The sequence below is a fragment of the Aulostomus chinensis genome, chromosome 7 (assembly GCF_037954235.1).
Source record: "Aulostomus chinensis isolate RoL2024-O1b breed Wild chromosome 7, RoL_Achi_v1.0, whole genome shotgun sequence".
Lineage (NCBI taxonomy): Eukaryota > Metazoa > Chordata > Actinopteri > Syngnathiformes > Aulostomidae > Aulostomus > Aulostomus chinensis.
In genome coordinates this window covers 1,395,123-1,420,000 of record NC_141326.1, presented here as the reverse complement: position 1 = coordinate 1,420,000, position 24,878 = coordinate 1,395,123, and the positions used below count along the sequence as shown (strand labels likewise).

At 49.9% G+C, this 24,878-nt stretch overlaps 2 protein-coding genes across 4 annotated transcripts in view; both read left to right on the top strand.

Annotated features, from left to right (window-relative positions):
• nudt4a (nudix (nucleoside diphosphate linked moiety X)-type motif 4a) overlaps positions 1–4,335 on the top strand; it is a 10,601-nt gene extending 6,266 nt beyond the window's left edge. The window contains exons 6-8 of the mRNA XM_086207615.1: positions 1,322–1,366; positions 1,560–1,647; positions 3,151–4,335. Coding sequence (XP_086063741.1) covers positions 1,322–1,366; positions 1,560–1,647; positions 3,151–3,374 — 357 coding nt within the window. The 3' untranslated portion in view covers positions 3,375–4,335. The remainder of the gene's footprint in view (positions 1–1,321; positions 1,367–1,559; positions 1,648–3,150) is intronic.
• A 104-nt stretch (positions 4,336–4,439) lies between these two features.
• On the top strand, positions 4,440–24,695 carry eea1 (early endosome antigen 1). Of its 3 annotated transcripts, XM_086208056.1 has the most exons (30): positions 4,440–4,600; positions 7,076–7,153; positions 7,249–7,361; positions 9,761–9,815; positions 9,938–10,003; positions 10,135–10,165; positions 10,251–10,355; positions 10,572–10,693; positions 11,776–11,931; positions 13,804–13,818; positions 14,057–14,173; positions 15,243–15,581; positions 15,718–15,867; positions 16,207–16,326; positions 16,542–16,745; positions 16,937–17,137; positions 17,233–17,346; positions 17,432–17,587; positions 17,681–17,820; positions 17,968–18,298; positions 18,527–18,616; positions 18,693–18,887; positions 19,008–19,190; positions 19,989–20,174; positions 20,520–20,651; positions 20,969–21,154; positions 21,232–21,470; positions 21,800–21,920; positions 21,997–22,095; positions 22,180–24,695. In XM_086208056.1, the coding sequence occupies exons 1-30, from the start codon at positions 4,577–4,579 to the stop codon at positions 22,300–22,302; spliced, it is 4,191 nt and encodes a 1,396-aa protein (XP_086064182.1). In that variant the 5' UTR covers positions 4,440–4,576; the 3' UTR covers positions 22,303–24,695. The 3 variants fall into 3 exon arrangements, with proteins under 3 accessions (XP_086064182.1, XP_086064183.1, XP_086064184.1); XM_086208057.1 differs by lacking the exon at positions 13,804–13,818; XM_086208058.1 differs by lacking the exons at positions 4,440–4,600; positions 7,076–7,153 and having other exon boundaries at positions 7,269–7,361; positions 9,938–9,999.
• Positions 24,696–24,878: the final 183 nt, after the last annotated feature.

The window sequence follows — 24,878 nt, the reverse complement described above, 5'->3', positions numbered from 1 at the left end:
GCACTTTTCCAGAGTATTTCTACTGACCAACCGTCCAGCTTTCAGTTTCTGATCTTGCAGGATGAAAGTCAGCTTCCTGGGCACCAGCTGACTGGTTTTAAGGGTTTACTGTTGTAGTTGTGGAACGCAGGTAAGAGTGGGGAAGCAATCAGATGACATCAGACGCGTCACGGCTCTTTGTTGCTGATTGTGGATGCTTCACAATCAACGCCACCCCTCCACTCCACGCCAGGGTGCCTCATGGGTAGTTCTATTCTGCAGATGCGATGGTTTGATGAAGGGGTGACTGGGAGTTGGCCCGTCCGTCCTCACTGGTTGGAGCTGTGAGCTTCTGCCTGGGCCAGCGGTGTGTTGACAGCCCTGAGGAACGGCACTGACATTTGGGAAGAGTGTCCAGTTACCACATCCTGTGCGTCCCAGCCCAGACATGGGCCTGAATATAGATGAGGTGCTGCCAGCCACTGTGGCAAGATGGTGATTCAGGTCTTCGTGTTTCAGTGCCCCAACATCATCATGCATGCAGTTCTCACACGAAGGGCCGTTTAGTCGACTGAAATATGAAGCTGATTGAATATGAAGCCATGAAGGTTTGAGGTCGTGGTTCAGGCGGCCCCCAGCACCTCTGACACCACAGGGAAACATCCTGAGGGAAACCCTTCATCAGGAGTTCACCACGTCGTCTGTCTTCAGTGTACGAGGCCATGCCTCACACCCAGGCTGGAGGTCGCTCCACTGGTGACAACTAGACCTGAGTTGGTGACCCCCCCCCCCCCCCCGACTGGTGCACTGGCCTTGCGTTAAGCTCCAGTGTGTCATCATGTGGTCATCAGACTATGTTTAGGTCTCCAGACCCCGAGACTTCCTGTCCTGTGTCGGACAAACGAGCAGTTCATAGAATAATCAAGAAATAATAATTAGCCAAGTGCCAGGTTCTGTAAATATGTCCCCTTGTGGTGCTGTAACCCTGTTCTCCAGACCCAAGGTTCTCGCAGTGGATACTGACCTCCAAAGAACCCCATCAGCATGTCTAGATTGTTTTTTTTGTGAAAAAGAAATGGAAAAACAAAAGTTGCCTCTCTCACTTGAATATGGAGTCACATCACTCGAAATCATGGCGATGACGTTTGTGCCCATCACTCAGCTGTACGGTGAGCAGACGTGCTCTTAACGACGGCGCGTCCACTCTCATGAAATGCTTCACCGTGTTGAGATTAAAGCAAATGACTCACGAGAGGCGCGTCGAGTTCAATGCTGGTGACGTGCGAGTTTCTCAGATGCAAATGTAAGAAATGGCGCCTGATTGGTTTCCTTCTTTGGACAGGCTGGTGTGAAGGGGAAGCTGGGCAGGCTCCTGGGGATTTTTGAGGTAAGCCTGTTGGAAATTATTCTTTATCATTTGCTTGACGTGAATTGAATCATTTCTGTGTGGATTCATCCTCCCCTGAACCTCTGAGGATCCCTGTGCGCCGGTTTAAGCTCTGAGTTTGTTCATCAAACGTCAGAAGACAAGCAGAGGAGGACATTAATTCAGACCAGCATCTCCATCTCCACCTCTGCAGCACAACCAAGACAGGAAGCACAGGACATACGTCTACATCCTCATTGTGACGGAGACGCTGGAGGACTGGGAGGACTCGCTCAGCATAGGTAGGCCTCCACGCCGTCAGACGAGCATCCTCAGAACCGAGGGGTTGTTGATGGCGTTAAAGTGATGCAGAAGCTCTACGGACACGTGATGTCCTTTACTCTTTTCATTTTTGAGTGAGGAAGTGTATTTAATAGCTAATCTGCTTCATAATTCTTCAATGAAATCAAAGACATGTTTAAATTAAATGAACTCATGAAATGACTGGATGAGTGAATGTGGCCATGAGGCTTTTGCCTCTGAAGGAGTGAATATAAGTCTCGGTGTGAGGAGAGCAAGGAGCGAGGCCAGGCGGCCCAGGAGCTTGGACCTCACCACTGTGTACGCGCAGTAACTGGGACACTCTTCCCAGCGAGGAGACCACCTGACCCCCAGCAGCAACATTCCTGGAATACTGACAGAAATAGATTTACATGCTCCGTGACATTAATGATATTTTACCCCATTCCATAGCAGGTTGTGGCCAACATTAAGAGCTGTGTAAAAATACTTGAAGGGGATGACATCCACTGAAGTACCAGAGCAGTAATATCTCACTTGGGTCAACACAAGTGTCAGTAGTGGTCTTGAGTTTGTTCCCTGAAATAAACCTCATACTTCTGCTGGGTTTCATTCAACAAATATCTGTTTCAAATGGCTCTGTGGAAACGTGGCCTGGGTTGATTGAATGGCGTCAGCGTGTTAACAAGGGGGGTCTATTGGCCGTTATCGTCCCTCGACACACCCGCCTCCTTTACTTGTCCTCTCTTGCCCCTGATAAGGCCTGTGCCGGTGCTGAGAAGCTCTCTGCAGTAACGCTACGAACTCACTGCTCAAACGCCGGGGTTGGCGTCGCTGAAACAGGGTGGGTCCTCCCGTCTCTCCCCGGGCCCTGCTGCCTCTGCCCTGCTGGGCGCTCCGGTGGTTCCAGCTCACTTGTAACGGACAGATAATATTTATGGAGGATTTTTTATTGGGAAGGTTTCGTAATCTGAAGGCCTCATAAACACTGACTGAAATAGGTCAGGAATGAGTTTCTTTTCCACTCCAAGTTTAGTTCACTGCAGTTCATTCCTGAGTTTGTAGTATCAGAGTGCAGTAGAACCACCTGGGGCCATTTTGTTGTGTTAGTTGCTTACAGTACAAGTACACAACATACAACACTGCTTTATGAGCGAGTATAGAAATGTGCACTGTCTGTACGCAACACTCGACCAGTGCTTTGCATTTCTGATCTTGAGCTCCTGGATGGTTTTTGTAATAACCTGGTTCCAATTAGAAACCAGCACCAAGGAGAGGTTCCCTGTCAGTCAGTAACAGCCACGAGTCCATGAAACGCCACGTCGGTGCAGTTGCTGAGGCACAAACAACCTCTGTACTTCTCTTTGGGGTTTATTTTCTTTGTGCTATTTTTTCTTTTTGTGTTTGCATGTTTTTTCTGTGGCTTCAGGCTCATTCCAGTCAGACAGCCTCCCGCGGCGCTTCTGAAGATCTTACGATGATGTGCTTTCTGCATTTTCCCACAGGAAGGAAGCGCAAGTGGTTCAAAGTTGAGGAGGCCATCAAGGTGCTGCAGAGCCACAAACCTGTCCACGCCGAATACCTGCGCAGACTCAAGAGCACCTGCAGTCCCACCTGCAGCCCGGTGTGCAGCTCCTCCAACGGCAACACAGCGGACCCCCCAGAGATGGACAACAACACGCCCCACTACGTTTGCTCCACACTGGACCCGGATCTAGTCAACCGGTAGAGGAGGACTCGGTGGACTGAGACTGACTCTTCACTTGGGCACGACGGACTGTCTGAGGCTGATTTGGAACCCAGTTGAAGTGGGCTTGAGGAATGTCAAGCTTTTCCAAGTAGAATTACCGTTTCATGTGAATGTCATCACAGCCATCAGCGGCTGGCGGCGCAGACGTGCGCTCCTGAGCGCCATCGGCTGAGAAATGTTAGTCTTACAGGCTGAAGTGCTTCTGATGTCGGCGCGACAGTCGTTGGAGTGAAGGAGGAAGTCGTGGCCCCACTGGGACTTCGTGCTAAATAACATTCATCTGCACGACATTTTGGAGAGAAGGGGCTCCATGTTTATGAATATTTACAATATATTGTTAATTTTTATGACCTCAAGTGTCACTTGACGAACGTCCCCTCGACATTTGTCCTTAGACGTCCTAAAGGGAGCAGAGGGAGGGTCTGCTCCTCCTGCAACGACCGCCTTACTCAGTCGGAGCGAGGAGAGGAGAGGAGAGGAGAGGAGAGGAGTGGAGAGGAGTGGAGAGGAGAGGAGAGGAGAGGAGAGGAGAGGAGAGGAGAGGAGAGACTCCTGCAGACAGAACGAGTAACTACACATGCGGCGAGGGAACTGGGCGCTTCAGTGAATGAGGTCCCTGGTGGTGTCTGACAGGACCGTCGGAGGTCCCGGTTTTATAGGAGCCCCCTTTCAAGTGCCTTCACAAACTTTGAATAAATCGTGCTTGGTTTTGGTAAAGAACCCTGATTACTTGCAGTACCTGAATGTACAGTATGCAGTTGTATTGCCTAGAAGTATTGATGCATGTTTCGCCATCTGGAAGAGGCGGCCGCGGTCACTGGGAAAGCCCACGCTGTCCCAACACCAGAACATTGTTGTTTTCCAGTTTTTGAGATGCTTTGCTCCTGAGCTTGAGGACTCAGGGAACAGAGTTTTCATTTGTTCATGGGTGACTGAGACATTCTGCTGTGCTCCATCGTGTTGTACATACAAGCTTTAAATAAAAAGTTTGAGTGGCCCTGTTTGTAATATTTCGTGTAGATCAAGCTGGATGCGTCTAATCCCCCTCAGCCATTCTTCCCAGGAAGACCCGCCCATTCCGCCGCTGCCTCAGCCTGGTCAGGTGTCCGTGCCACAGCGACGTCAACTTTGCTCTCGGAAGACTGCCTGGACTCGGTGAGCGGACCATCGCAGCCGCGGCCATGCTCAGACGGATCCTACAGATGGTGAGCCTCCGGGCCGGCGAAGCCCCTCGGGTCGCTTTTTGTAAAAACAAGCGGTTTTCCGTGGCGAACGCAGGCCTCGCCTTGCCTGCTTTCATGGTGGTGACGCACGATTTAGCCAACAATGTGTCACAGGTGGGCGGGTCGTTGGGCCGGATCTCGTGGAATGCATGGAATGGAAAAAACCCACGTCCCGTTAGGTCGCGGTGTACAAATCAAGCGCTCCATGTGTGGGTTTGCCACGGTTAGCCTCCGGATGCTAACTCGGCTGGGGGGATGCTGCGGGTGTCAGTAGCGGGCTGGGACTGCCTTCGCACCGCTGTCGCAGACCCCGTGGCTGGCGTGCCCCCTCCCGGGTCAGTCCAGAGGGAGCCGCATCACCAGCCCGCGTTGCCGGACGCCGAATGACTTGAATGTCACGGTTTCCGTTAGCTAGCTAACTTGTGTCATAACGACTGGTTGATTCATCGCCCCCCCACCACCGCCCCCGAAGTGACTCTCGCCTGTCTGCTGTCAGCCGGAAGACGTGAAACGCCCGAGTCAACCCAGTTGACCCTGAGGTTAAAAACGACCGTCAGGTTCAGTGGGCAGCGAGAGGAGCCGAGGTTAGCTGGCCGGCTAGCTCCCGCTTGGACTACATTTTCCACAATGCAGTGGACTGAATAACTGCAGACTTTGAAATCTCGGCCGGTGAACTCTTAAATCTCGTGTATTTTGGTTTAGGAAGTGAAACCTGTACACCCGATGAGTCAAATAGGATGAAATAAAAATGGCAAATTTATTCGCTCCGAACAGAAATGTTTAATGATAAATGTTATTGTAGAATCACAGCACACTCAGAGCTTGTAGGTGACGACCTTCATTCTGCTCTGAAAACATCATGAGTTGAAGAGCATGAACACAACATGAACACAACATGAACACAACAACCGTTGTCTGGTATTCCTGCAGTGTGAGACGCCAACTGCTAGAGCTTTGTTTGTGGCGCTGTCGGTCGCTGGGGAGCGGCTGTGGTGACAAGAACCACATCACGAACACATTTATTATTTATCCTTCATCGCTCAGGCAGCCTCCATCATCTTCACCTGTAGCAGGAGACTGTAATAAGTTACCAGACTTATTGGTGTGCAGGAAATTCAACTTGCAACATTCATTTTCCTTGAGTGGGAAACAGTCCTCAGGTGGAAGTGGTGGGAGGGTGTGGGTGCTGCTGGCTCACCCTTGAGCAGGTCCAGTCGGCCTGACTTTGAAGTGCTGTGTTTGAAGCCTCCAGTCAGACGGAAGTGTTGGGAGCTCAAAGTCCAACTGTGTTACACACAAACAGCACACAGCCTCATGTTGAACTGCCCGTTGACACACGCACCAGCCCGGTGGCTGCAGGTTTGCCTCGGTCTAAAACGCTGACGGCGTCTTTGCCGTGGGGGTGTAGTGATCTCCGCTTGTTCGCCTTTAATGTGAGGATGAAGGGGGGATTTTAGGCCAATTCATTTACAGCCACTGAATTTGTGTTTTTATTTTCTCCGTGAAAACAGAATAAAGGCACAACAAGCAAAATGAAAGAAAACAAATGAAGAAGTCTTACATTCAGGAGTTCCCACATTTGGGTTCCATTGCCTCACAGCATTTTTATTGTAAAAAGCAACCAACATTCAGTTTCAGCAACCGTTCCTGTATCTTTTCGACTGTGCTTCACCTTTTCAGCCTGTGCTGTTCCACAGCTTTGACTCACAGTGAATTGAATCAAACTCAACCAACACTGAAGAGGAGAAAAGCAAAGGTGTCCTGTAGTGTCGGTGCAAGCAACTGTAGCAGCTGCACACATCTGGAAACAGGCCCATTCTTTTTCCTCTTCTGCTTGTACGCGAACTGCTGCGCTCACGCTACATGGAAACTGTGAGTGAGCGCTTCGCTTCAGCTCCGCCACGACTCTTGGCTCGCTCAAGCGCTGGTCTCTGACTCAACTGCTCCGTAATGCTTTCTTTGTCTTCCACGACTTTTTCTGCCCAAACAGCTACTTTGTGTTATCGGCACATCTCTGTGCCAAAGACTGACATTTTATACCACAAATATTTAAGGTTTTTAAACCTGAGAGATTAAAAATGCTGATTGAAATTTGAAACGCTAAAGAATAAGACCAGCTCCCTCAACTTCAGCTATTTAACCAACACGCAGGGGTGGGTTTGTACAAGTTCATGTTATGAACCGTGAATTGTTCTGTCGATTCAGAGAAGCAGCGGTTTAGAACAAACGCACTGTGCGTCATCACTTCTCTTTATGTGGAACTTCTACATCGCCCTCATCTTGGGTGTGTTGGCTTCACTCTGTATCGGCAGATTTGCTGTCCTCTGCCTTGTGTGCCCTCGTCCTGTTACCCCGCAGGCTCATGGGAGATGTAGTGAATGTCCCTCCCCAGGAGAGAGCGTACTGTTGATTGTCTCCTGGTGATTGTGAGGCAAATGTCACTTCTCTCTCCTCCAGACTCCTGGGAAAGGAGGCTCCCAGAACGCAGAGTCAGAGCAGCCCAGCACAGACCTGAACCATGATCAAACCTCGGAGGTAACCTGGATCGATCGTTCTTCCTCTCTTGTCTCCCTCATCACCCGAGCTGCAGACATGAAGCCGTGTTGTTGTGTATGTGTTTCTGTGTCCAGGGCTTCATCTGCCCTCAGTGCATGAAGTCGCACAACTCAGCAGAGGAGCTGTTCAAGCACTACGAGCTGTTCCATGACACCGGAGACCTCCCCGCTCATGTGGCCCCCACCAGGTGTGATTGTTATTAATGAAGACTGGGCAGATGGCCGTGATGTGGTAACACATGAAGAGCTCCAAAAATAATACACCTCTGTTTTAACACACAACACACTTCAGTCTCAGCGTCATCAGTCGGGGGGGGGGGGGATCCCATCACACTTGACAAGTCCAGTTCATCTGATGAGTGTAAACACACGAGAGCATCGTTGGTGGCGTCTCCAAAATAATCAATGCAGCCATCTTGTTGATGACGTACTGTCTTCCTGCGTGGGGACAGCAGCTGATGCTCGCTTCCTAACCGCTGAGACGAATGTTGCCTTGGTTCAGATTCAGATTCCTTTTATTGCCATTTGTGTCACACACATAGGAATTTGTTTTGACGTTAACATGAGTGCATTCATTCTTTTTTTTCACGAAAAAAAGCACACAAGACAACACAGTGTAATCGAAATAAATACAAAGTGCATGGTTATAGTTTGTCGTGCAACAATGTTCCCGGTGACGTAGTGCCGGTGACACTAGGGGGCAACGGTGGACGGGAAGCCAGAGTCATCAAGGAGTCTGGCAGCAGAGGGGAAAAAACTCTTCTGTGGTGGGCCTTCGTGGCCTTTGGCAGTCGCAACCTTCTACCAGAGAGTAGCAGGGTGAGGAGGCCGTGGCCAGGGTGGGAGGGGTCAGCCATAATTTTCCTTGCCCTCTTCAGTGCCCTGGTGTCGTGCAGGGACTTGAGAGAGGGCGCAGGATGGCCAATCACCCTCTCTGCAGAGCGAATCACCTGCTGCAGCTTGGAGATGTCTCCAGCAGCAGGGAACCAGGTGAGGATGGACTCTACAATCGCCGTGTAGAACTGCACCCTCATGAGCCTCGGCAGCCTGAACTTCTTCAGTTGCTGAAGGAAGAACAGCCTCAGCTGGGCCTTCTTCAGGAGGGCCGTGATGTTCAGCTCCCACTTCAGGTCCCGAGACATCGTTATGCCAAGGAACCAGCATGACTCCACCTGAGTCACCTGGGAGTCTCCCAGTGTGATGGGAGGAGGAGGGGCTGCATTTCTGCGGAAATCCACCACCACTCTCTTAAGAGCATTAAGCTCCAAGTTGTTGGTACAACGCCAACTCCTTCCTGTAGGGTTGGTCTCATCACCTTTGGAGATGAGACCAACCAGGGTGGTATCGTCCGCAAACCTGAGGAGCTTGACAGACGGTTGGAGGGAGACACAGCTGTTGGTGTCCAGGGAGAACAGCTGGTGACAAAATGGCTTCTTCTCCTTTGTGTGAATTAGGGGGTTGCAGACCAGTGAGTTGCTGCTTACTGTATCAGACAGCGTGTATGTAGGCTTGGGGGGGGGGGGGTATGAATGACACAGTTGCACCGACTAGGATGGGAGCTCAACATTAATTTGCGTCCCAGCGAGGATTGAAACCCACCTCAGGGACCTGCCAGGGACCTGGTGCAGCTCTGACCAGTCAGGTCAGCCAGCAGGAAGGTCCTCCTCCCGCCAAAGTCCACACCCACATTAGCATTTCACTCTCCCTCTGCATGGCTGGACCGAGCTGGAGAGTCCAGCCAGTACATGATGCACAGATGATATATGTCATTATAGTCATGACACCCAACAACACCTCTCCTTGAATAAATAAAACCATGTGACTGTTCTGTGGGTACAGCCCCTCACATGAAAAGAACTCCTCTATAATTGATGGCCATTATCAACTCAGCGAGGGCGTGTCACACACGCGCAGCCAAGCAGTGAGACCCAACGTCTGCGGCGTGGAGTCCATGTAGGTTATATGAGCTCTGCAGCTCAGCCGTGTCATAAAGATTTCCTCCGTCAATGTCAAAACCCATCTGCTATTAATCAGAATGTCAACATTTGTGCCCCGACTGACCAAAACCGCAGCCATAGCAGCAGCCTGCACATGCACACGCTAAACTAATAATGGTTATTACCCTTTAAAATCATGCCTGGTCCTGCATGTTTGAAAGGAAAGCTGTCCTGTTAGGGAAGCGAAAGGACAAAAAAAAAAAAAAAGACTTCCAGGTACGTGCTAATAGGAGTCTTGAGCTCGCGAAGGCATTTGCCCCTCCTGTGTTACTGCTGTGGGAGTCCAGAATGTAGAAAGAGCCAGCCACCTGTTTTTACCTCAAAGCTAATCGACGCTGATGGCTAACAACAGCTAAAGGTCTGTTCACAAACTCTCTCAGCTGCAATCCACCGTGATCCACGTCTTCTGGATCAAGAGCCACGCCTGAGCGGCTCGAGTCCGTTTGTTGGCAGCTCGCGGTCAAGGATCCTACCTGGAAGTGTTGTAAAGACAAAATACCCATTTTGGGTGAAGTAGAAACACAACTGCACACCCGGCTAAACTCTCCCTCCGTATGTATTGATGTTAACACACTCCTTGGCCCCTCCAGGGAAGACCTGACCATGTTACGCCAGGAGGTCCAGGACCTGCATGCCTCACTCAAGGTATTTCTGACCCGCAGCTCTTTTAAATGGTGAGTTCCTTCAGAGACTTGAGTGTGTGTGTGTGTGTGTGTGTGTGTGTGTGTGTGTGTGTGTGTGTGTGTGTGTGTGTTTTTCCTCTTTAGGAAGAAAGATGGTTCTCTGGAGAGCTCAAAAAGGAGTTAGACAAAGTCCAAGGACAACTGAAGCAAGTAATTCCTTCAGGATGTTTAATATGTGTTCTAGTGACAGTGGTGACACTGAATAACATTTTGTTTCCTAAAACTCGATGGCGACGCTTCCTGCTACTGACCACGTCGCACTCTGTCCCTTCATTCCACAGAACGATGGCCCGGTGAGCTCGGAGGATTCAGGTAGGGGGCCGTGACGTTACAGACATGCATTCACCATCACGCCAATGTTCATAACAAATAGGTGGCGCTCTTCTCTTGTCCTCAGTCCTGGAAAAGAAGTTGAATGAATCCGAGACAGAAAAGTTCAACATCAAGCAGATGAAGGACCTGTTTGAGCAGAAGGCTGCGCAGCTGGCCACAGAGATCGTGGGTCAGTGTGGAGCCGGGGTCTCTGAACCAGCCGCTCACTCACACACACTTCATCACTTTTGGTCTCAGTAATATTTCATTTTCACCTTCTATTTTATTTGTAGACGCTTTCAGAATAGCTTTTAAATGTTTCACCATGATTTTTTTTCTTTTTTAGTATTTCTGGATGTGCGAGATATCTGTGGCTAACATAACTTGGACATTTTGACTCCCCCAGACTTAAAGTCCCGCTACGATGAAGAGAAGAGTTTAAGGGAGGCTGCTGACCAGAGGCTTCTCAAAGTGACTGAACAGCTGCAGCAGGAGAAGAAGGAGAAGGAGAGCCTCCACACAGAACTGGTACGGCGCTCACAGGCTGCCGCCCACTTCTGTACACCCCTCATGAATGAGAAAGAATAACGTTGAGTCAGGAGCATGAAATCACTTCTGATGCGAGCTGGAAGAATCAGCACAGCTCCCATCCAGAGAACCCCCTTGCTGTTGTCATAGCAACGTCAAACGCAGCTTCACCCAAACAAAAATGGGAGTAAAGCACTCTGGGAAGCTGAGCGGTTCTCTTGGGCACGTTGTTAAACACATGAGGGCGTGGCCTCAGATGAAAATTCTATCAACCTTAAAGATTTAACCTGAGCAATTTTTGATAAAGTTGAGAAGAAAAAAGGTTTATTTTTACCAATTTGACTTTGAGTTTGACCAACGCATCAGTCAGACTTTCAACGAACCAAAAGGAATGAACGGGCGCCGCGCACTGACCTGCTCATCAGCAGTCCTCTTCTGCTTGTTTCTGTCACTGAAGCAACTGTTGCTGTGACGCTGGTGAGGCGGGATGGCTTTGGTGGACCGAAGCCCTCATCCTCCAAACCTGACCAAGCCTCCTTGTGCCTTCACTGAACCAAACTGTAGCCCCAGAGCGAAGGCATCACGAAAGAGAGTTTTCACGCTGCAGGGTCGGTTAGGAACGATGAGCAGAATTGCACAATCAGAAGAATGGGTTGAGGCGATTGCAGCGGTCCAGCAGAGACAGGACAGGTCAGTCGACTGCTCGACATCGACCCTGCGGAACGAGATGCTTGCGGCTCAGTCAAGCAACTCGACCGAGTCTTTATGAACGTCCAAGCTGGACTTTAGCTAATGCATGAAAAATCAACCCTTCCAACACTCAACTCAGCAATTCTCTCCTCGCTGTTGATGACGTGCCTTTCAACAGCGACTGTCCAGGTGTCTCTGCCGCGGCTGCAGGCCTGGCGGTGCATCATCAGATCAGAAATTCTAGCTCCTGGAGGATTGACTTGTGCTTCTGTCCTTGGAATCTTTTCCGAGTATGCGGTCATTGCACGTCACACATTTCTGTGTTAGCGGGCAATAAAGAGCTATCTACCTGTCCAGGAGTGTGAGCCCCATGCCTCTGCTCTGCCCCCTAGCTGCAGCGGCCGGGAGTGGAGGACGTGGAGGTGCTGCAGAAGGAGCTGGTGCAGGTGCAGACACTGATGGACTGTATGACACGGGAGAGGGAGGAGGAGTCTGAACGCCTCAAGAACCACTATGAGCAGCTGCAGGCTAATTACACTACCTCAGAGGTGAGGGGAGGGGAGGGGGGGGGGGAGGGGGGGTAAACTCTCCTCTAAGCTCCTGGTGTTGATGTGAAAGATTTTAATTTAACAAAAGCTGGGAAATAAGTTCCTGGTGAGGCCCACCAGATGTCCTCCTGTTGCTCGTGAATTAATGCACGGTGAATAATTCAGCCTCGTCTCCTTTGGAGCGTGGACGGAGAGCAGTATTTATAGAACTCCATCGCTCGCTCTCTGTCTCTCTCTCGGTCTCCGCCTCTCTCACTCTGTCTCCGTCTCTCTCTCTCTCTCACTCTGTCTTCGTCTCTCTCTCTCTCCGTCTGTCTCTGTCTCTCTCTGTCTGTCTGTCTCTCTCTCTGTCTCTGTCTGCTGTCTCTGTCTCTCTCTCTGTCTCTCTTTCTCTGTCTCTGTCTCTCTCTCTGTCTCTCTTTCTCTGTCTCCATCTCTCTCTCTATCTCTCTCTGTCTCTCTCTCTCTGTCTCAGTCTCTCTCTCTATCTGTCTCCGTCTCTCTCTCTCTGTCTCCGTCTCTCTCCCTATCTCTCTCTGTCTCCATCTCTCTCTCTGTCACCGTCTCTCTCTCTCTGTCTGTCTCCGTCTCTCTGTCTCTGTCTGTCTGTCTCTGTCTCTCTCTGTCTCTCTTTCTCTGTCTCCATCTCTCTCTCTCTCTATCTCTCTCTGTCTCTCTCTCTGTCTCAGTCTCTCTCTCTCTGTCTCCATTTCTCTCTCTGTCTCCGTCTCTCTCTCTCTATCTCTCTCTGTCTCCATCTCTCTCTCTGTCACTGTCTCTCTCTCTCTGTCTGTCTCTTTCTGTCTCTGTCTCTCTCTCTGTCTCTGTCTCTGTCTCTCTCTCTGTCTGTCTCAGTCTCTCTCTCTCTCTCTCTGTCTGTCTCCGTCTCTGTCACGTCTCTCTCTCTCTGTCTCCGTCTCTCTGTCACGTCTCTCTCTCTGTCTCTCTTTCTCCGTCTCTCTGTCATCGTCTCTCTCTCTCTGTCTCTCTCTCTGTCTCAGTCTCTCTCTCTGTCTCCGTCTTTCTCTCTCTCTCTCTCTGTCTCTCTTTCTCTGTATCTCTCTCTCTGTCTCTGTCTCTGTCTCAGTCTCTCTCTCTCTCTCTCTGTCTGTCTCCGTCTCTGTCTCTCTGTCTCTCTCCATCTGTTCCATGATTACCTAGTATTGACCTCAGTCCATCTTAACACGGTTCAAGAATTTCCATCATATTCACGTTAAAATGCTACAGGGGGAAGTCTGGCGACTGACCGAAGACCCGCCCACATTGCATCATCACTCTCTGTGTTGGAGCTTCCCTTTGGACTCTGGCCTGATGCTTCCCGTGTCCTGTTGGTACATCTGGAGTGTTTTCTTACTCATAATGCAGAAAACTGAGCTTTGAGCTTCAGCTTTGTCAGAAATCAGTGTTGCAACAACGCTGTGACAGCTCTGGCAGGTGTCCTGCAGTCGTGAACACCCGTGTACACCCTTCACTACTGCAGGAGTACTACTTCAATTGTGTTGGTCGTGGTAATATAACGGTGTGTAGATGAAGCCACCGCCGTCTCCCTACACCTGTCACAACAGTCGGCTGCAGACTGATGTGACAGGTCAGGTTTCACCTGGAACGTTCGTCTGGTGGTTTGTAGAACAGGCCAGATCATATTTTTACATTTTCTAGAATAATCCATCAACACAGCAGACATGAATTCTGTAGCACAAACCCCTCAGTCCTGCCATACTGTAGTTTTTGTCACCATGAAATGTGTTTTCTCTTCCGAGGCAGAATGGCTCTTGCTGTTGTATAGTCACTCATCTTTGTCTGTCTTTCTTTCCCTTCTTCTTCTTCTTCTTCTGCTTCTCATCCCTCCCCAACACTCACTCTTTCTTCAAGATCCGTAAACTGGAGGTAAAATGCATTTGGTCTTGAATGTGGTTTCTTAGTGAGTTTCTCTAAGTTTAAAAGATCTTTTTCTTTACAGCAGTGTGTTTCCTCTTTCTGTTTCTGCTTGGTTGTTTCTGATCGGTGTTGTTGGTGTTTTGTTCTTTTACGTCCGTTCTTCCACAGTGGAACCTTTCATTTCTCTGAGTTTATGCTGAAGGCCGTGCGGGGAGACTCTAATGTGTCTGACGATACGTTCTTCCAGATGACGGTATCCCAACTGAGAGCGGAGCTGGAGAAGGGTCCGCAGGAAGCAGCCGTCTACACTCAACAGATCCACCAGCTCCAGAGCAGCCTGAATAACGTGCAGCAGCAAAGTCAGGTAACAAGCCAGGAACCGAGCCACTTCGAACATCCTGCACCAATCACAGCGGACGTAAACACGTCAGCCGCGCCATCTGCAGTAACCACATACATGACTGTGTAGCTTTGCTCCAGTTATGCTAACAAGAGTCACCAGCTGCACTGGACTACACAGCACGTCATCTCAGTTTCTGTAAACCTTCCTCTGTTGCTCGGCATCACAATGCCCGGCTGTCACCAGCACTCTTAGGCAACCAAGACATGTTGACAAAAATCACGTGCATTTCTATAATTAAACCAGCAGGGGCGATGGCAGAGATTAGATCCTGCCATCAGGCCAAGGCCAAGATAAGAGCAGGATTGCAAAACTGCATCTCTAGTTTGAAGCTGCCACCAAGCACTCGAGGACCCCTGGAGACCCGAGGCAGGTTTTAATGGACATGAGGAAGAGGGTGAAATAGAGAGGATGAAACTCAGAACAGGCAGGTGGATAACCAACAGTGTGTGTGTGTGTGTGTGTGGGGGGGTATTAGCAATGATTCATGAGCAGGGCAGCAACAAGTGAGAAGGAGAGGGATGGACAAAGGAGGTGGGGATAAAGGAGAGTCTTTATAGGGGCTTGTTAATGTTTGCCAGCTGCTGCAGCCGGCGACGGGAAAGCTGCCGAGGGTTACTGGACATCTGTGAAATCCAGCAGCCCCGTCACACTCCGTAGTTAGCAACACGCTCAGCTATTAACATCATTTTGTTCTTTATCACCCTGTTGCTGAGTTTACTGCCAGAGCTGACACCAGGGCAGACGCTGGACACATACCATAATATATGGAGTCCTTGGTTGTAAAACCTGCCCCAGAAACGCTGCAGCACTCTGTACACCGGAGCATTGTTCTACAGGGAGCTGATTGCTCTTTTGGACCGGTTTAGATCACAATGGGGGTGTTCATGTTCAAAAGGTTCATGTTCCAGAAGTGAATTCAGTCGTTGAATGATTCTACTAAGCACCGTCTGTTTGCACATTTTAGAAAGCAAGAATAATGTCTGTCCCTGTTCGTCTGACCCACGGTATCCTGTCGTCCATGCTTCATCAGAGCCTTCAGGAAAAACTGGCACGCAAGGACAAAGACTATCAGGAGCTGGAGGAGCACCTGGGGGCTGAGAAGGCTGCCAAGAAAGGAGTCGAAACGATCCTGAGGGAGAGGGAGCTGGAGGTGCAAGAGCTCCAGGCCCGGGCCACCGCATCAGAGGCGTCCCTGCAGAAGGCCCAGACCGAGCGGGGCGAGAGGGTCGAGGAGGTGGCCAAGTTGAAGACTGAGATTACGGAGCTGGAGGTAAAGCACGCTGAGCTGAAGGTGGAGCGGAAACAGTTGGAACACCAGAGGGAAGAAAAAGAGAGCCAAGGTGCTCAGCAGCAGACGGAAATCAGTCAGGTGAGAACACTGATGGATGATGTGTGAACCACGAGTTCCTTAAGAACCTGCAGCACTTTTGGTGAAATATTTCCAGAAAATAGAAAGTTGCGTTCTCCACCTCAGACCCTCACTTTTCTCTCTGTGCTCCTCACAGCTGCACGCCAAACTGCTGGAGGCCGAAAGGCAGCTGGGTGAGGTGCAGGGGCGTCTGAAGGAACAGAGACAGCTGTCAGGGGAAAAACTAAAAGACCGCGAGCAACAAGCAGCCGACCTGCAGCTCAAACTGTCTCGTGTTGAAGAGCAGGTGGGCATGAAATGACACCTGGATAGTTCTGAAAGGAAATGGACCTCATGTGGCTAGAAAGGTTCAAACGTCGGTTCACACACGGCTGAAACTTGACTGATGCTCTCCACTCACTGGTCATTTTAGTACGTAAACCTCTTCAGCATAGCAGCCTCCAGTGAACCCGAGCTAACGCTGCCATCTTGATAACAAAGTAGCCTCGCTGACCTCAGACGAAGCATTGTGATCCCTGTAGGGACTGAATTTATGGCAGAGCTCTTGTACTGGAGCGCATTATGGTGTCGGTGTATAAAAAGCATATATTGGATGGAAATGCACTGAACTGTTGGTTCCTGTTAGATGAAGGAGAGCAGCAGTAAGAACGTGGACCTGCAGCACCAGCTGGAGAAGGCCAAGCAGCAGCACCAGGAGCTGCAGGCGCTTCAGCAGAACACCAACGGCAAACTGCGCGAAGCTCAGGTATACGAAGCCTCCCACCTGAGCTCTGATGACAGGAGAGGTGGTCTGTGCTCCCACAGTGGTTACACACGAGGCAGTCTTTCATCACAGACTAGCAACTGATGTCACCCCAGTCCAGTGTAAATGGGTGCAGCCTCTTTTGCTTTTCTCAGGTTTGTACTGAGAGTGAACCACAACACCGACTGTGCTCTTTCCTGCATGTGCTCACGCTGCAGAACGACCTGGAGCAGGTGTTACGTCAGATTGGAGATAAGGACCAGAAGATCCAGAACCTGGAAGCTCTGCTGCAGAAGAGTAAGGACATTGTGACCCAACTGGAAACAGAGAGAGAAGACTTGTGTGCTAAGATCCAGGCTGGCGAGGGAGAGACAGCTGTGCTCAACCAGCTAAAAGAGAAAAATCACACACTACAGGAACAGGTAGATGAACAAACACACACACACGCGCGCGCACGCGCGCGCGCACACACACACACACACACACACACACACACACACACACACCCCCCTAACCAGAGAAATATACTGTCACAACCAGAGGTATAACGGAGCACAAAGAGTTTTTTCATGTGGCTGTGCATTTCCACGCTGTAACACCTTCTATTCTGAAGGTAACACAATTGACAAACAAGCTGAAGAACCAGTTGGAGAGCAACAAGCAAGCCCAGGATAACCTTCACGAGCAGGTTCAGGAGCAGAAGACCCTGCTGCGTTCAGCCCAGGACCGGGCCCACACCCTGGAGACCTCAGTCTCCGAGCTCACTGCCCAGCTCACAGACAGCAAGGAGAAAGTGGCCCAGCTGGACGCCCAGGTATATGGTTCCGCTCATACGGTTCCTACTGATCCATCTTTTGTCCTAAAGACTCTCTTTAATCTGTCATAATGAGAATGTCTTTTCTTCTTCAGCTGAAGGCAAAAACAGAGATGCTGCTGTCTACTGAAGCGGCAAAGGCTGCACAGAAGGCCAACCTGGAGAACAGTCTGGAGACCGCCCAGCATGCACTGCAGGACAAACAGCAGGTCCGCTGGTTCTGTGTCGTCCACATCTGGTTAAAACCCAGGAGAGGGTTGTTAATATCTGTGTATCATCAACCATCATCTGTAGGAGCTGAACAAAGTTCAGAAGAAGGGTGAGGAGCAGACCCAGAGGCTCAAGGAGCGCCAGGAGCAGTGCACCCAGCTGGAAGGCAGTCTGAAGGAATGCAAAGACAAACTTCTGGCCTCAGAACAGCGTATAGAGCAGCTGGAGGGGCTCAGCAAGGTTCCTCTTAAATTTGTTATTGGGGCACAAGATATCTGGTGATATGTGGGAATGCAGGTTTTTAACAGTTAACCGTCTGTTTGAATATGACAGAAACTGGAAACACAGGTGGTGGAGGTGCAGACCACAAGGGATCAGGCACAGCAGGAAGTGCAGAAGCTGCAGAAGGAAGGGTCAGAGGTCAAGCAAAAAGTCAAGGAGCTGCAGCGCTCACTGGAAACTGAAAAAGCAGGGTAAGATGACCTGGACTGTTACATTGGTTTTAATAGAAATAAGAGTATAATATCCTACTTATGGTTTCATGAAGACACTTTTTTGTGCTGGTGTCTCTTTGTCAGTTCCATTTCAACCATTTATGATACTGCGTTTGTATTTCCAAGGGCTTCAACACTTCAAGAGGAGCTAAAGAAAAAGGCAGCTGCCTTGAGTGACTCGCAGAAACAGCTGGAGTGCTGCGAGCAGGAGAAGGCTGCTCTGAAGCAGAATCTTGACAGGGTGACCCAGGAGGGGATGGCGAAACATAGCGAGCTGGACAGGAAGGCTCAGAGTCTGGCTGCAGAGTTGCTGAAGAGCCAACAGGAGAAGGAGACTCAAAGGAAGGAGCTCAGCTCCACGCAGGAGAGCCTCGGCAAGGCCAGGAAAGCCCTGAAAGAGAGTCAAAGTCAGCTGGACACGGAGAGGAAGAACCACAAGGCTGCCATGGAGGAGAAGGTAGATCCAATCAGCCACCGTCCGCTGTGCTCTTGTGCACACAGAAACAAACATGTTCTTGATGAAATATTGAGCCATTTGCATGATTGTTTTTATCAATTTCAAATTAATAGCTGTTTTTTTATCTCTTCAAAATCTAAATCCTAATCCTGACAGATGAATTAATCAGTAACAAGTGAGACAAATTTTGGCGTGTCACCTTCACGTAGTTTATGTGTTAACCCTCAGGAAAAGGCCAAAGAGGAGCTTGTGAAGAACAGCGAGGCCGTCACCAAGGCGATGAAGCAGTCTCAGGAACAGCTGGAGCAGACCAGAGGGGTAAGCTTCTGAAGAAAGTAGCTGATCAGGCAGGGTGCAGCGAGAACTGAACAACTCTTGTGTGTCGAAAAACCAGGCGGAGAAAACGTTGAAAGAGCAGCTGGTCTCACTGGAGCAGCAGCACTCAAAGACTAAGGAGACGCTGAAGGAGAAGCAGAAGAACTTGGAGAAGCTACAGGAACAACTGAAGACGACTCAGGGGTCCTTTGAAGAGGAGGTTAAGAAACTGAGGAGTCACACGGCAGAGTTGCAGGAAGTCAATGTCAAGAAGGTAAACTGTGTGTCTACGGTTACAATAGGCTTCAGGTGTCTTGTCGACAGGGTTCTATGAAGGCTATTCACAGTTTATAATCCTTCTGTCTCATGAATGTTTGTGAATTTGTGACTCCAGGCAGAGGAGGAGGGCAAGTTGAGGGAGCAGGTGTCGGCGGTGGGCCAGGAGCTGGCCTCTGAGAGGAGCCGCTCAGCCGAGCTGCAGAGGTCCTGCGAGCAGAGCCAGGAGGGTCTCAGCAAGCTGCAGTCTGACTACTACGGCAAAGAGTCCGAGGTGTCAGCGCTGCGTCAGGATCTCAAGGTGGGTGGCTGCTCCAGTCTCTGAGTCTTTGTGGAGTGACCACCTGTGTCCCAGCTCCACTGCCTGTCCGCTGATCGTCTGTGGCTTCTTGACTCGCTTCTTTGCCATCAGTCATTTCCTCTTACAGCAGTCGGCTTTTTTTCTGTGACAAGGGTCTCGATAAAGCAGCGTTTCTGGGAAATACACATTTTCCACTTCTCCCACTTTTCTTCAGATTCACATCTCGACGCCTCGTGCAGAAGGGGACTCCTCCCACGACAAAAACCTGCTAAATGATAATGATGGCAACCAGAGTTGCGCCAGAGCGAACCCTCCCCTGGTCTTTGTCAGGAGTTTGGAATCTTATCTTTGTTTTTCACACTTGCCGTTTGACTCGTGATATTAATTTATCTCACTGACTAAATTGTTATGAGAGTATAAAACAAATATAATACTGGAGGTCAAATATTCATTTCCCTGATGTGTGGCTCAAAACGCAACATCAGAATCCACTTTCATCTATTTATGTGCTCCTTTACTTTCTGATTTAGAAGATGAAAAGACGTACGAGCTCGTTAATTCTCTTGGGATATTGACTCTTAAATATTTTATATATTCCAAATTCCAACTTTGCAGGAGGCCACTGCTTATTACCTGACTGGGCCTGCGATTGAAACTCAGTCTTTACACTTTCTCCTCTAACAAAGCAGACCACGTGTAGTGTGTGAGACCACGAGCTGCTCCCTGTAAGTCATCGGCTCCTCTCAACCAGGAATTCTCGCTGAACATTCTGAAGTAAGTGACTTCCTGTGGCTGTAGGTGTCTGAGGAGAAACTGAGTTTGACCCAGGAGGAGCTGGCTGCTAACCAGACCCACCAGACAGGGTTAGAGTCTCAGATCCAGGAGCTGAAGAAGGGCCGGCAGTCTCTGGAGCAGGAGTTGGCCAACCGGGAAAAAATGCTCCAGCAGCAGGATAAAGCCCTGCAGGACCTCCAGAAGCAACAGGTGGGCCTATATGATACACAGATGAATGTGAGAACAAGACACGCGCACCCCTTGCTGGGTGCTGGAGTGAAGATCAGCCCACCGGGGAGCCCCCATTGAAGGGTTCTATTACGCAGGAACGGTTCCAGAAAGCCTCTCGTCCTCAGACCTGCAGAACAAAAGCTGTCTGAGGACGAGCGCCTGTGCCGAAGGCTTCAAGGAGAGCTCCCTGGTGGGCTGACCTTCATTTCTCTTCACTAAGTAATGTAGCCATGAACATGACAAGAGGACACTGGTCATGCTGAAGTGTGTGTGTGTGTGTGTGTGTGTGTGTGTGTGTGTGTGTGTGGCTGTGGGGGGTTTCAGCGTGTCGTTAAGGAAGAACTGGAGAAGGAGAGGAGTAAAATGGAGGAGCTGAGCAAAGCCAAGAGTGTCCTGGAGAAGAACAGCAGCAGGCTGATATCTGAGCTGAAGGCACTGACAGAGAAGAGTGAGAAGGTCTGACACGTTTCACAGCAACACAAAAACACACCCTCTTCATGTAATAGTTGAGTGGCAGCCTGGCGCCCCCCACTGCCCGCCGTGACCTGCTTCCCATGCTTGTGACTTACATAAACAGCTTAGCTCAGGGACACCGCGGGTCATCGGGCCACATTCTTCAATTGTTGAACTGAGCATGCTTGAGTTGACAATGTGACATGAGCGTGGAATTTCCAGTTCTCCAAAGCCCTTGGAAAGTGTCTGGAGTGGTTGTCAGGGCGCTAACCCACATTTGTCTTTAATCGTCACACCCTCGCTGCTTGATATCGTCTCAGGAGCTGAGCGAGCTGCGGGAGGCCAAGGAGCTGCTGATCCAGCAGAAGCTGGAGCTGCAGGGGCAGGTGGAGGTGGTGCAGGGGGCCCTGCAGCAGGAGCAGAAGGAGCACCAGGCCACCAAGGACAGCAGAAGCCAGAGGGAGGAGCAGCTCCTTGCCAAAACCAAGGATCTCCAAGATCAGCTGGTAGCTAATGAAGCCTGCTGAATGTACTTCAAATGAAGTTGTCTCTGGTGTGACGTGACCTATGCCTCCCTCTAAAGGTGGCAGAGAGGCGAGCCAGGGAGGAGCAGGTGAAGCGTGGCGAGGAGGCGGAAGCTAAGATGGGTGTTCAGGTGACGGCTCTGAATGAAAACGTGGCCACGTTGAAGAGAGAGTGGCAGGGCAGCCAGCGGCGAGTCAGTGAGCTGGAGAAGCAGACGGATGAGCTGAGAGGAGAGATCGCCGTGCTGGAGGCCACGGTCCAGAACAACCAGGACGAGAGGCGCGCGCTTCTGGAAAGGTGTGCTGGTGTTACTGTGCGGATCTCTCCCTCCATCAAGGAGGTGATGTTTATTTCGTCTGTGAGGACTGCAGAGGCCAGAAGACCATCAGCTACTGGTGCCGTGTGTGGCGCACAACAGAGCTGTTGGTTCTGTCGGTGCAGTTTTAGTGAGAGTCTTGGATGGCAGGATGATCTCAGCTGATCTCTTCATCAGCTGAGTTACAGCGTTGCCTGAGCGCCCCCTGCTGACCAGTTAGTCCCAGACATTCCTGTTGGCAGCGGGCCAACCCACAAGGCAGTCGCTAGTTCCTGTCATTGACCACCTGTGTCGTGCGGCTGTGTTCCAGGTGTGTTAAGGGTGAAGGCGAGATCGAGAAGCTGCAGGCTAAAGTGTTGGAGTTGAGGCGGAAGCTCGATGACACGACAGCAGCCATGCAGGAGCTGGGCCGCGAGAACCAGTCGCTCCAGGTCAGTGCAGGAAACGTCTCTTGCTTGTCTCCATGTACACGGAGGCTGCGGCTCTGATGGTGTCCTCTGGCTTCAGATCAAACAGTCTCAGACTCTGACCAGGAAGTGGGCCGAGGATCACGAGGTGCAGAACTGCATGGCGTGTGGGAAAGTCTTCAGCGTCACCGTCAGGAAGGTAAGGACGAGCTCCTCCTCCAAACGGCAGCATGTCTCTGCCTGACTGCCGTCTAACCCCCACCTGTCGTCTGTCCCCCTCCAGCACCACTGCAGACATTGTGGCAACATTTTCTGTGCCGAGTGTTCATCGAGGAACGCCCTCACACCATCCTCCAAAAAACCAGTGCGTGTGTGTGAGACGTGCTTTGAGGAGCTCCAAGGTTGACTTCCTTCTCATTCCCTTACCCCCACCACCCCCCCACCCCCCAAGACAGAAGGTGTGTCTTTGTCATAATTCATGTGCACTAAAAAAGACAGACTCAGCGCAAAGTCTGCGTGTGACTCCTGACGCCTGAGTGGAGGCTTTGAGGCTTCGCCATGGCTCCAGAGGGAAGGAGGACGCCAGAGCCTGGTGATGTGGTGGTCGGAATCGTCTTTATCTGTTTTTGTGCCTTTGCTACTCTCGTGGACCGCCAGGCGGCGGCGACAGAGGAACCTAAACACCACCACATCTCTTTGAGTTACTCTTCACATCTGCAAGGCGGTTGCTTTGTCGTTGGTTGTCAGGGTGTGAAGACGCTGCAGAGACGCAGGAAGTACGTGTTGTTCAAGTGATGAAAATCTGCTGCTGCACCAAAGTCAATGCAAGTAACGAGTTTGTCTCCAAATGTAACATCAGCGATCTCATTACCATGACAGGTGACGTTCACATCTACGCATCAGTAAGTCCAGGCATATTTAGTGCACATATTCAATGGAATTGGCATTATTAAGGATGTGGAATACAAGTTTTATACATGTATGAACATGGTAACCCTACAGCGTGCTTGTTTCTGAGCAACCTGCAACTTGAACATCCAAATTACACCTTCATTTGTTCCCCACGCCAGCCTGCCGCAGCTGTGGGGTGAGGGCCGGTGTTTGTGAGTTGGATTTGTTTAGTACTATAAATTTACTAATGACATGTTTGTAACTTCTCAGAGCACGAGATCGTTTGCACAGCTGGAACACCTAAAGGGAAAGAACTATAGATTCAGAGGAAGAAAATACTTCAACAATTCATTTCTTGTACAAGCTGACATAAAAAAGTTACTGCATGTTGCCTTTGTGTGGCAGAGTTTGTGTACTACATTCACATGTTCAGCCTCTTCCATGACCAAAGAATGTCTGCAGCAGGAGAACCAGCGAGAGGAACGTTTGGCTCATATTTCAGTATTTTTCCTTTTGAGTGTTAATGGCAGCAGCGTGAGTGGCGAGGCTCTCCGGTGTACAGGCTGATGTTTCTGCAGTGCCACGTTTCTCTTTTATGTGTTCATTTTCTTCAGAATTGTGGTGCTTTGTTGCAGATGTGTGATGCCGTCAGTCATTGAAGGGGCCTGCATGTTGATTTTTATTGTGTGTTTCCTGCTGCACTGATTACTGCTGGAGCTCTGTGTGTGTGTGTGTGTGTGTGTGTGTGTTCTGCTTTAAAGCAATAACTGGCTGTGTGTGTGATGTTGGTGTAACTGGAGTGTGTGTGTGTGTGTGTGTGTGTGTGTGTGTGTGTGTGTGTGTGTGTGCGTGCGCTGTCTGGGGAGACGAGCCGTGTGAAGGTGGGCCGCTCAGATCTCCAGGGTCTCTCTGGCAGGTCGTTGTCTTTGGGGGCGCCACCGATGCTGCTTTCAGGTCCAACATGTCTGCAGCTGAGAACACTGTAATCCTCTTTTGCATAACTTATCATTGCTGTCAAGTTGTCTGATATTCTTTTGTGCAGTTGTCTCAAGACTGGAGCAGGCTTCAACACTGTAAGCATCTGTGTGCTTCTTAGACCAGAACGTCCCTCTCAGTTGCAAACTCATCAGTTTTGTTACGTCTACCTCAGATTGGCACAAGCAAAGCACTATTTCTAAGATCGTACCATCACAGTTGTTGTGTTATGGCCTGGATTCGGTCGAGGGTTTGTAATCTACAAGGTTGTACAGTCCCTAACACCTACAGATGATTTGCACCTTATTGTATTCTGGGCAAGTTTATACAGACTCCAGCATTTCTACCCGATGTACTAAAGAGCTCATTGAGAAGAAGAAGAAGAATACCGCCGACGTCATCAGTTATTGTATCTCTCTCACACACACACACACACACACACACACACACACACACACACACACACACATTTTATATTATATATATATATATATATATATATATATATATATATATATATATATATATATATATATATATATATATATATATAATATAAAAGTCAGCACCCGTGGATGTAAAACCATGCCAACAACATTGTGAGGCTCCGTCAGCCTGGGCTCCACCCACACCGAGTAGTGGCTTGCTTTGTGTCGCTGTTCGTTGTCATGCATGATGACCTCACTGGCCTGTGGCTCACGTTTCTCCATGTTTGGACTCGTCATGTGTGGTGCTTGTGAAGGTGTGTGCCTTAGGCTGATGTCTTGTTCGTACGTCACTGCCCGCCATCAGCGGTGATGCGCTCCGTCTCTCACCACTGTTGGGGTGACCTCAGCCCACCTGAAGGGGCGAGGAGAAGAACCCAGTGTAATCCATGTTCACCTGCACCAGTGTACATTTTCTATTTCATCATCTTGACTAAAGTAAATAAAGCCTACAGTATGTTTCTATTTTCTTGGTGGTTTTCATTTATTTCCAGATGAACCTCATCTTTGGATGAATTCAGTGCTGGATGTTTAGGCTCCAGATGTCCAGGCACATGGAGGACTTCGTGTCCATGTGAGGCCAGAGGCAAACACACAGTGGTGTTGAAGTGCCTGTAGTTTGTCTGCCTCT

What these genes read in the sequence shown, in the direction of transcription:
- eea1 (XM_086208056.1), top strand. Translation starts at nt 4,577, where the DNA reads ATGCTCAGACGGATCCTACAGATG. An exon ending in TGTCTCGTGTTGAAGAGCAG is followed by an intron (nt 15,868 to 16,206) that starts GTGGGCATGAAA and finishes GGTTCCTGTTAG; the next exon opens with ATGAAGGAGAGCAGCAGTAA. An exon ending in AGGCGCGCGCTTCTGGAAAG is followed by an intron (nt 21,471 to 21,799) that starts GTGTGCTGGTGT and finishes GCTGTGTTCCAG; the next exon opens with GTGTGTTAAGGGTGAAGGCG.